At 37.8% G+C, this 12,246-nt stretch overlaps 1 protein-coding gene across 1 annotated transcript; it reads left to right on the top strand.

The window, feature by feature from the left end:
* The first annotated feature begins 1,001 nt into the window (after positions 1–1,001).
* On the top strand, positions 1,002–11,136 carry LOC18425022 (pleiotropic drug resistance protein 1). The gene is made up of 24 exons (XM_088867892.1): positions 1,002–1,580; positions 1,743–1,863; positions 1,963–2,051; positions 2,294–2,378; positions 2,465–2,624; positions 2,748–2,824; positions 3,244–3,297; positions 3,502–3,592; positions 4,056–4,357; positions 4,904–5,185; positions 5,678–5,994; positions 6,519–6,679; positions 6,869–6,972; positions 7,059–7,215; positions 7,302–7,427; positions 7,512–7,675; positions 7,802–8,134; positions 8,367–8,657; positions 8,803–8,886; positions 8,986–9,119; positions 9,303–9,530; positions 9,661–9,832; positions 10,168–10,422; positions 10,612–11,136. The coding sequence occupies exons 1-24, from the start codon at positions 1,258–1,260 to the stop codon at positions 10,885–10,887; spliced, it is 4,386 nt and encodes a 1,461-aa protein (XP_088724018.1). The 5' UTR covers positions 1,002–1,257; the 3' UTR covers positions 10,888–11,136.
* The last annotated feature ends 1,110 nt before the right edge of the window (positions 11,137–12,246 follow it).

Below are 12,246 nucleotides of genomic sequence, written 5' to 3' on the forward strand. Positions count from 1 at the left end.
GACAAACGACACTTATAATTTTTTTTTATAAATTGTTTTCTGTACGCCCCTTAAATAATAAAAAAAAAAGTGATGTCTCAAGATTGAGCAGAGGCCCTTCAATTTTTTGAGGGTAAGATCTAATTGTTAGCTAACTTAAAATTGAAATTTCTTCTTTGAAAATAATAATCTTGTTGCTCTTCAATGATTCTAAAAAATTTAGATTGAGAAAATCCACCATAGTAAGTCCCGGAGGAGTGAGAAGATGTACGGTGCTCCCGAGGGAGCATAGTATACGCGCCGCCATCTCCTGCATTGAAAACTCGGACCCGCTCGTATATTCTCACACAGGAGCACTATTGAAAATAAAACGTCGATGAAGTATAAAATAGATATTTCAAAATTATTCGTACAGTTGGGGTGAGCGAACATGGAGCTTCTAGAAATTCAAAATTCAATGTTTCTCAAAAAAAGAAAACGAAAACACCCAATATCTTTTCACACCGATGGCGCGGTGGCGGGAGTCCTCTGTGTAGGAGTGACAAATTTGGATGATGCTTGTCTTTCTCTCTCTCTAAAACTTTTTCTCTCTCTAAAACTCTCTGTCTCTCTCTGTAAATTCGCTGCACCCTCGACGGAGCTTTTTTCACAACCCCATACAGCTTCCTAACATTTCTCTTGGCCCTAGAATGCTTCTTCCCCCCTTATAAAAGCCTCCCCACTCGCATTTCTCTTGGACCATTTTCCCCTCCCTCTCTCTCTCTCTCTCTCTAAAACTCTCTCTTTCTCTCTCATTAAAGTTGGTGGCCCCTCTCTTTATCGAACAGGATCTGGCTGTCGGCCTCTTACTAAAGACGAACAGTTAGGACCACATTTGTTGTGTGACTACCAAATGGAGTTACTGCAATAAATTTAGAATTCAGTTTGATAAATAATCTAAGAAAATTTTGGGAGTTTTCAGGTTTTGGATTTGTCGACAGTGGAGTCCTGTTAAATCAGGAAACCCACTTTGTTTTTGTGGTCCTAAGTTGTAGCGAGAACCAGGAATTGTGTGATTTGGGGTGGGAACTTGAGAAAACCATGAAACCCCAGGTTTCTCTGGTTTTGAGCTGAGCCCACATCAGGGTATTTAGGATTGGGAGTTCTTTGTGGAAATAATTGGAGTTTCTATGAACACGAAAACTCTCATTCTTTACTCTGTTTTGTCTTTTGGCATATCAAGATTCAGCGAGCGAAACAGGAGGACAGAGAAATTCCAGTGATTTTGTTTGCATTCCAATGGATAATACTGATATTTACAGAATAGGGAGCTTAAGGAGAAATGGCTCCTCAATTTGGAGGAACACAGAAGACGAGTTGTTCTCGAGGTCTTCTCATATACAAGATGATGAAGAGGCGTTACGATGGGCTGCACTCGAAAAATTGCCAACTTATGATAGGATTCGAAAAGGTATTCTCAGTACCGCGGGAGGTGAGGGAAGACAAGTGGAAATCCATCGCCTTGGGTTTCAAGAAAAGAAGGAATTGATAGATAGGTTGGTTAGAGTTGTAGACGAGGACAATGAGCAGTTTCTTCTAAAGCTCAAGAACCGCGTAGATCAGTAAGACCTCCTACTCTCTCTCCCTCCCCCCCTCTCTCTCTCTCTCTCTCTCTCTCTCTCTCTCTCTCTCTCTAATCTTCAACTTTGAGAGGAAACCTTAATTGGGTTTTGCTTTTCTCTTCCTATTTCTTGTCAAAAGTGAGTTTTTCCTGTGAATTGCAGCGTGGGGATTGTTGTTCCAACAATTGAAGTTCGGTTTGAGCATTTGAACGTTGATGCGGAAGTTTTTGTGGGTGAAAGAGGGCTTCCTACAGTTCTCAATTTTAGTCTGAACATGATTGAGGTAAAGCATTTGAGATGACGAAACGCGATTAATTCTCGGTGAGAATATTGATCTAGGTTGAGTGGTGCTGATCATTGTACCCTCTGTTTTTTCATGCAGGGATTTTTGAACCAGTTACGCATTCTTCCAAATAAAAAGAAGCCCTTATCTATACTTGACAATATCAGTGGTATAATCAAACCTGGGAGGTAATAAGATGGCCTGAAAGTCTCTCTCTGTTCATCTGAAAATATGAACCATTTGTTTCTGTTATCTCTCTATCACACACACAATCTCTCTTCTCTTTTCTATTGCAGCATGAATCTTCTCTCTCTCTCTCTCTCTCTCTATATATATATATATATATATATATATATATATATATATATATATATATATATATATATATCTGTCTTTCTATGAATCACTTGTTTGTATTTCATACTTGCAGGTTGACACTACTTTTGGGCCCTCCGAGTTCTGGGAAAACAACTCTATTGTTAGCTTTGGCAGGGAAACTTGAGTCGAACCTTAAGGTGCATTAACAAATAACAGTGAAATGATAATTTGGTTTAATTTTTATAATGAACGACAAGTTTTATAAATTGCAAACAAATTTCAGGTCTCGGGTAGGATCACTTATAATGGTCATCAGATGAATGAGTTTGTTCCTCAAAGAACAGCAGCTTATATCAGCCAACATGATCTCCATATAGGGGAGATGACAGTGAGAGAAACCCTAGCTTTCTCTGCAAGATGCCAGGGTGTTGGGCCTCGTTATGGTGAGTAGATGCTAAATTGGGTTCCAAGTGATTATTGATTTGATGGTTGTTGTGATAAAGAGAAACAATGATGGAAATTTGAGAGAGGTTTGGCTAAATTATGTTTATTTTACAATGTTGCAGACATGTTAACTGAGCTGTCCAAAAGAGAGAAGGATGCAAACATAAAACCAGATCCTGATATCGATGTCTTCATGAAGGTAAATGGATTAGGGAAACCCCCCTTAATTTTTAATATTTGGTTCTTATTTTCTATTTTTATTTGTCTTATTTTTGAGGTTTGCGGATGGTGAAAGTTTTGGGAATTCTCAAAGACAAACTTGGATTACTTTTATGATGAACAAAGTGGACAGGATAACTAAAACCTTCTCTCTCTCTCTCTCTCTCATACACACACACAGACACAGACACATCATGTACTCAACCCATAAATTCAGTTTCAAAGTACAATCAATTCCAAAGTTCTGAATAACATGGTTAGTATAAAAATCTCCTCGAAAAACAACTGTGGTATTCAAATTACATTATGCCCACTACTACACGAATTTCTTGATGAATGATGATTTTACAGGAGCTTCATTCTCCACAGAAATTTGAAATGATTCTTTTCATTTTATAGGCTGCATCACTTAACGGACAAGAGGCTAGCGTAGTAACAGATTACATATTGAAGGTAGATATTACTTCTGAAAGCCTCATATCCCTTGAAGCTATTGTTTTATGAAGTCTGTGGAAATAAGAGACTAATGCTCAACACTCTTCCCACACCAATCCTACAAAAATAGGAGACTGATGTTCAAACCTCTTCTTCTTCCCCTATGTTATTCTGTGTGTTTGTGTGTGTGTGTGTGTGTGTGGGTGTCTATGTGATCTACAGATATTAGGCTTGGATGTGTGTGCTGACACCATGGTAGGAAATGAGATGCTGAGAGGAATATCAGGAGGGCAGAAGAAACGAGTCACAACAGGTGAGAGAGAGAAATGCTAAAATTGATCAAACTTCTCTAAACAACCACATGCCTAAGGCTAATATTTGATTACATGCCTAAGGCTCACATTTGATTGAATAAAGCGGTTGCATCATTTTAAGCCAAATATTGCATGAAAAGTTTTTCTAACTTTAAACACCAAACTCGGCAGACTTTTAAGTAGTGAAAGATATCTAGAATTTGACAATTACATGCCTTTGAATGTCCAAGTTTCAAATGAAAATATCTAAAGATTCTTCTACTACTACTACTACTACACTACTACCATTACTATTACTATATTTGCTTGATGGCTATGTAATTCTATTATTAAATAGGATAAAGATAGAAAAGATTTTCTCACTTTGTGTCAAACCCATACTTTGTGTTGAACCCATAACACTCTTCTGTTCTAGAAGAAATTCAATGGCATGGTTTTGACTAAAACTCAATTTGGTCCCAGGAGAGATGATTGTTGGGCCTTATGGGGCTCTCTTCATGGATGAGATATCCACTGGTCTTGACAGTTCCACTACTTACCGAATAGTAAATTCCATCAGGCAAACAGTTCATATACTCAACTCAACGACTGTTATATCCCTGCTGCAGCCGGCTCCTGAGACCTATGATCTTTTTGATGATATAATTCTTCTCTCAGATGGTCAGATTGTGTATCAGGGACCCCGTGAATACGTGCTAGAATTCTTCGAATCAATGGGATTTAGATGTCCGAAAAGGAAAGGAGTTGCTGATTTCTTGCAAGAGGTGAGTAGCCTAATTGAGCTCTCTAATTCTTCAAAATTGTTTCTCAAATTTCAGACAAATCAGCTTGAAGTAACTGATATTTCATAAATTTCATCCAAAAATCGTTTTCAGAATCTTAACTATACATAATTATTCAAAATTGAATCGAAAATTTCAGTTGGTCACACTTTGAGCAACTGGGTCTCAGAATTTCCATTCAAATAGATTATGGGAAGCTTTAGAAAGCATAATTATTTTAAAATTGAATAAAAGATTTTCAGATAGTTTTGTTTCCAGCATATGGGTACTTATAAGACTTTGAGAAGCCTAAGCACACCCTTTGTGCATGAAATATCTATACCCAAAGGATTAGGATGTTAAGCTTCTAGTTTAAATAATTTGACTGAGAGAAACTATGAATATCGGGTTCATCTCATGTTTTGAATATCGGGTTCATCTCATGTTTAGGCCTTTTCTGTAGGACTACATGATAACTTTCATTGTCCTGTGAGCCTCATTTAATCATATAACAGAAAATCTAATGTGGATATGTTTATGAACTACCAGGTTACATCAAGGAAAGATCAAGCCCAGTATTGGTTTCGCAGAGATGAGCCGTACAGATTTGTTCCAGTCAAGGAATTTGCCGAAGCAGTTCAATCGTTTCATGTTGGAAGAAAAATAGGAGACGAATTGGCCACCCCATTTGACAAGACTAAGAGTCACCCTGCTGCCCTTACCACTTCCCGATATGGTGTCAACAAGATAGAGCTTTTGAAAGCATGCTTCTCAAGGGAAATCTTATTGATGAAGAGGAACTCATTTGTCTATATATTCAAAACAGTGCAAGTATGTACTTCAACAGTTATTGGGCATTTCCCCTAATCTTTTACGCAATTTTTTCTTGAAAAACTAACAAAGATATATGGAAGATTCTCCAGTTTTCACCAATAATCTTTAAGGGATCTCATACGAATACTGTAAAAGAAAATATTTTTTGCTAATGTCTTGAGATTTGTCAATTTTCAAACTTTTCCTGGCGATTCGTTTAAAAATAAGGATATTCTTTAATTGTAAAATAATTTTCCAAAGAGGCTGAGACTAACATAAGGTTGCATAATAGTAAATTTAAAAAGATGTAGCAAAAGCTTAAGTTTCTTTTGCCTTTCATCTTTCCTAGTCATTTCTAGTTGTTTCTTTTCTTTTTTTCTTTTAATTTTTCTATCTAGAATATTTATCTTGAAACCAAATTCTGAAGATACCCTATGGCATTCTCCTCCAGTAATGAAGAGTACAACTAGGGGTTCACATCTTAAAGAACGATTTATTTGTTGTTCACAGCTCATTGTTATGGCTTTCATCACAATGACATTGTTCCTGCGCACTGAAATGCACCGAAACACAACCGTGGATGGAGGGATCTATCTAGGAGTCTTGTTTTTTGGCCTTATTACGCTCATGTTTAATGGGTTTGCGGAACTCCCAATGACAATTGCGAAGCTCCCTGTTTTCTATAAACAAAGAGATCTTCTCTTCTTCCCAGCTTGGGCCTATGCAATACCAACATGGATCACCAAGATCCCCATCTCATTCTTGGAAGCTGGTGTATGGGTTTTCACAACTTACTATGTTGTGGGCTTCGACCCAAATGCTGGAAGGTAACAACGGCCTCCTTACTTAGGTTTTATTCACTCTATTTGGCTAATAGAGAAATTTGAAATGGGAAAAGTATAACACTACTCTTTCACTCTAAAAAAAAAAAAGAAAAAAAAAGCATGACGCTACTTATCAGTATTTACTAAGCACCCTACTTCCTTTGATGGTGTTTTACTAATTCCAAAGATTTGGATTGATTGTCTAAAAGTACTCAATTGTGAGCCTTTTTGTTCTTTTGAATTAAAAAGTACTCAATTATGAGCCTTTTTCTTCTTTTTTCTCCACTTCCTAGTAACCATATGTAAAGGTTTACAATATAGATGGTTCTAGGGGCCTTGAGAAGAAAAACGAGGAATTAGTTTTCTCAACAGTATCAACCCTTTGTAGAAATGGGCATCATAAATATTAATTTTTTGAGGGTAGATGGTCATCAGAAATTAGAAAGATATATTTTCTCCACTTCACTAGAAAGATAGATATAAAAGAACACGAACTAGAGGTAACAGTAATAGTGATAAATTTGCAGGATGTTTCGGCAGTACCTACTGCTTGTTCTGGTAAACCAGATGGCATCTGGACTTTTCCGATTTATAGCCTCCTTGGGTCGGGACATGGTTGTAGCAAACACATTTGGGGCCTTTTCTCTTCTTGTTCTCATGGTTCTTGGTGGTTTTATTCTTTCACGAGGTAATTCACTGAGATGAAACTATTTCTGCAAACTTTTCTTCCTTTTATTTCATTCACAAAACAGGTGGTCAACAAGAGGTACATGTGATCAAATGGACAAGGAAAAACTAGTATCCAAGGGATAGAGTATACATTCTCTTATGGGAATTTGATTAATGGGTCAGAACTTCTCTTTGCTTTGATTAACAGAGCAAGTGAAAAAGTGGTGGATATGGGGCTACTGGATCTCACCCATGATGTATGCGCAGAATGCACTATCAGTGAATGAATTCCTTGGAAATAGCTGGCAGAAAGTGAGATTCTCTCTCTTAAAACTTCCATTGGTATGTGCTGTGCTGCTATATCCTATTGAAATTTTATGTTTGAAAATCTCGTACAGATGACTACTGGTTCAATGGAAACACTTGGAGTACAACTGTTGAAGTCTCGTGGAATTTTTACCGAAGGCTACTGGTACTGGATTGGAATAGGTGCAATGGTTGGTTACATGATCCTCTTCAATGGTCTATTCACATTGGCACTCACATATCTCAAACGTGAGTATGCAGCAAAACTTTCAGCTGCTAAGCCTTCCTTCTTTTCCTTAGGGACCTCATCTGAGATCATGTCTTATCACATGCAGCATTTGGTAATTCCAAAGTAAACGTATCTGAAGAAGAATTGAAGGAGAAGCATATGAATAGGACAGGTGAAAATGTCCTGGTGGAACTATCATCTGTTACCTCTTCGAAAGGAAAGGCCTCTATAGGTAGTGATAAATTTTTTAACCATTTTCTAAATTTATTAAATTTGCTCATGGATTTCATCTTAAGGAAACTCATTTGAGTTGCAGGGAGGAATGATGAAATCCTGAGAAAAACCATCTCATCTGATTCAATGTCAGATCAGTCAGATACCTTGGCTTCCGGTCAAGAGAGGAAGAAAGGCATGGTTCTTCCATTTATTCCTCTCTTACTCTCGTTCGAGGATATCAGATACTCAGTGGACATGCCAGAGGTAAATGTGCATTCCCCACTCACCCCCACCGGTCAAAATAAAATGGCCATCCTTGACAAAAACCAAAATGATTAATGTGGATTATATGTTTTTTCTTTATGGTGACATTGTTTTCTTCTTTTCTAGGAAGTTAAAGCTCAAGGTGTGACAGAAGATCGGCTAGAACTTCTCAAGGGTGTGACTGGAGCATTTAGACCAGGAGTTCTAACTGCTTTGATGGGTGTTAGTGGGGCTGGGAAAACAACATTGATGGATGTTTTAGCTGGAAGGAAAACAAGTGGTCATATTGATGGGACTATCAGTATCTCCGGGTATCCTAAGAAGCAAGAGACATTTGCGCGGGTATCTGGATATTGCGAGCAGAATGATATCCACTCTCCTCAAGTGACAGTTTATGAGTCTCTTCTTTACTCTGCATGGCTTCGGATTCCAGCTAATGTCATCTCTGAAACAAGAAGGGTAGGAAGGCAAAAATCTACAGTTCATTTTTTTGTTGTTTTGGTCTTCCTCTTGAATGCTCTCTCTCTACCCTCCCCCTCCCCCGAACTGCATTATATGTTATTTATTTCTCCATTTATCCATACCACTCTCTTCGAAACCAGATCAGCGCAACTTCTTAAATGCTTGAGGAGCATTTTATATATTGGAGATAGATATTTAGATCATCCAACTGATGTAAGCTGGTCTGCAGATGTTTGTTGAGGAGGTCATGGAGCTCGTAGAGCTGAAGTCACTAAGGAATGCTCTAGTAGGGTTGCCTGGAATGAGTGGTCTCTCGACTGAACAAAGAAAGAGGCTCACCATTGCTGTGGAGCTTGTGGCCAATCCTTCCATAATTTTCATGGATGAGCCAACCTCTGGTCTCGATGCCAGGGCTGCTGCCATTGTTATGAGAACAGTTAGGAACACTGTTGATACTGGAAGAACTGTAGTATGCACTATCCACCAGCCTAGCATTGATATATTTGAGGCATTCGATGAGGTGAGAATCAACTAAATTTAATGAGTTTGTACTTGACCAAAAACTGTAGGGGATTTCTTTTTTGCTATTATTTCATATGGAGTAATGAGCCTGCCACTGATTCCCTTGTATGTGATTGTATCCCTTGTATGTGATTGTATTCTAGCTCTTCCTCATGAAGAGGGGTGGTGAAGCAATATATGTTGGCCCCCTGGGATCCCATTCTTGTCATCTAATCAAGTACTTCGAGGTGAGGTCAAACAAAATAGCAATTTTCATGGATCTATGAGACATTCATACAAATACACACACAATTTCAATGGCCTGATTTGAGCCATGTTTGGTGAAGGGAATCAATGGAGTCAGCAAGATAAAAGAAGCATACAATCCAGCAACTTGGATGCTTGAGGCCACATCTGAGGCACAAGAAGATATTTTAGGGGTTAATTTTGCTGAAATTTACAGGAATTCTGATTTGTATAAGTAAGTACTAATTAGATAAACCCCATTAACATGTTTGATGTTTCTGATTCTATTTGTTCCTTGGACAGTAACTGCTCTCTTTTCTTCAATTAGCATTTTTCCTCTTCAGGGGTTATTCATATATATGGTTTGTATCTGGTTCATTTAATCTAATTTTTAACTAGAAATTTGATATTGTAACAGGAGAAACAAAGATATGGTCAAAGCACTGAGCTCACCATCCCCAGGCTCGAAAGACCTATTTTTCCCTACTCAGTATTCTCAACCATTCCTCACTCAGTGCTTGGCTTGCTTATGGAAACAGCACTGGTCATATTGGCGCAACCCCCATTATACAGCTGTGCGATTTTTCTTTACCTTTTTCATAGCATTGCTATTTGGGACCATATTTTGGGATCTTGGCTCAAAAAGGTATGAAATTCCTCTCAAAGATGAGAGAGAGAGAGAGAGAGAGAGAGAAAGAGAGAGAGCTTAATGGACCTTTGGCTCAGTACCTAAATATTGTGAGTGACAAAATCGAAATGTACAATGCATTTTGCAGGGGTAACCAACAGGATCTCTTCAACGCGATGGGTTCCATGTATGCTGCTGTCTTGTTTATTGGAATTAACAATGCCTCTTCGGTTCAGCCAGTTGTAGCAGTGGAAAGAAGTGTATTTTATCGAGAAAGGGCAGCTGGAATGTATTCAGCTTTACCGTATGCTTTCGCACAGGTTAGGAAATCCAGTCTCAAGTGAAATTCAAGTTTCCAAAAGGATAAGAGTTCTTAGAAATATACAGAAATTTCAGTAAAAAAGATTGATCCCAGTCTCATTATGCGCAATTCAGTTGCATCTTACATCTAAGACATTCGTTAGGCAAACAAAGCCTTCTTCCGTTTTTTTTTTTTTTGGAATGTTCGAACAAAGTTTATTGCCTCGACTTGAAGAACTTTAAATGCAGCTAGAGCTTATAATGTCATGGCTAGAGCTTACAGTCTATTACAACATTACAAATTCGCTTTTGCAGCAATGCACTTGCTTTCTTACACTAGACACCTTTTATGCAGGTTGTTATAGAGATTCCATATATATTTATTCAAGCGCTACTCTATGGGGTGATAGTGTATGCAATGATTTCATTTGAATGGACTGCTGCTAAGTTCTTCTGGTACCTGTTCTTCATGTTCTTCACACTTCTATACTTCACATACTACGGCATGATGGCTGTTGCCATAACTCCCAACCAAGACATTGCGGCCATTGGAGCTGGAGCCTTCTATGCCATATGGAACCTCTTTTCTGGATTCCTCATTCCTAGACCGGTATGCCATTAACTCTTTTTCTCTTGTTGCTTTCTTTCTCATTGCTAATTTGTGTTGAAAGGAACAAGAGAACTCTTAGTATTTTCAGAATTGCATTAGCCGTATTTTGACCAATAAAGGCAAAAAAAAGAAAAGAAAATTAGAGAACTGCTACTCTCTCTCTCTCTCTCTTACACACTTTGATTGCAGAGCATGCCTGGGTGGTGGAGATGGTATGGATGGGCTTGCCCAGTTGGATGGACCTTGTATGGCCTGGTTGTGACTCAATTTGGAGATGTTCATACTCCATTGGAAGCTCCAGATGCTACACTTAAGCCACAAACAGTTGCTGAATTTGTGAATGACTATTTTGGATTTAAACGAGACTTCTTGGGAGTGGTTTCAGCTGTTGTTGTTGGATTACCAGTATTCTTTGCATTCATGTTTGCCTTCTCAATTAAGTTTCTGAATTTCCAGAAAAGATGAGACTTTTTACGGATGTCCTATGACTTGATAGAAACAAATATGAGAAATATATCATCTTATGGCGAACAACCCGAAGGTAAGGAGAGTCCTTGATGATTTGTTAGAGAGAAGCTGCTGGAGGAAGAAGATAACTGTAGGTTCATTAGACAAGTTATCTCAAAGATTCAATTTGTTGATTGATGACATTCACTGGCTCCCAAGAGACCCTTGATGTATTTTGTTTGTAATGATATCTCGTCTTTTCAATAAGTTCATAATGGTTTCTGTTTTTTTTCTTAGTGCATAATAGATGCATATCCTAGAGCATGAAAATAATCAAACCACTACAATGAAAATAATCAAACCACTACTATGAAAGTCCATTACAAGGAAAAGGGCAAAACTTTCCAAAATTGTAGTTGTGTTGGAAAACCTTTAAATTGAACATCTCGACCTTGATTATTATGATTGTAAAAAAAGGAAAAATGGATTTCAAACCCTATAAAATAGTGCGCATTGTAACATATTATCTAGACCATCTATTTTCAAGTGTTCACATATTTACAAGATCTGTATCGTCTTTCAAGTTTCATAATTGGTTTTGGAAGTTGATTTTAGAACCATCACAAAGATTTCTTATGCCCAAAGTGCTTTCTGAACAAGTATTCAAAATGAGGCTTTACATTTTTTTTTATTCATAAGGCGCTAGCTTTTTAGAAATTATACCACTAGTCTTAATCAGTAGTTTAAAATTCATCCATCCCTACCAAGAACTACTGATCCGGACCGAGAATTGGTCCCTACCAACCCAATTCTGGTATGGAGAATCGGTTTGGTTTGCCAATACGGACTGGATTTTAGGAAGGCCAGTTCAAACTACAGCTTCAGTTTTTGTGTCCCTGTCCTAAATGAACTACTTGAACCTACGGATTAAATGCTGAAAATATATGAACATCCCACCCCTCCGTTGCTTTTGAATAACTAACTTACAGATAAAAAATGCGATCGCAAAGAACCCAATACTAAATAAATTAGGATCCCCAAAAAATATTAAGATAATTCCCAAACCGATCTACTCTAACACCTAATAGTTAGGATATCAACTTCCACCAATACTCGCAACTGTGATATCTCCCTTTGCCCAATTTGGAAACAACGAGGCTGTTTCATTTCATCGGGTTAGAGGAATCTTGAGTCGGGCGAGTCGGTACAAATTTGCAGGGGAAGTTAATTTGATGCTGTCTCCTTGGAATTGGAAGCATAGCCCACTCAAGGCTGTTTGCTATGTCCACCATGAGTTCTGGCTCATTTAAATAACAAAATGCTATTTATTTATTTATTCTTTTGTTTTTTTAATATTTTTATAGATTTTTTCTATTT

Source organism: Amborella trichopoda, chromosome 5, assembly GCF_054954075.1.
Source record: "Amborella trichopoda isolate Santa Cruz 75 chromosome 5, AtrichopodaSantaCruz75HAP2 v2.0, whole genome shotgun sequence".
NCBI lineage: Eukaryota > Viridiplantae > Streptophyta > Magnoliopsida > Amborellales > Amborellaceae > Amborella > Amborella trichopoda.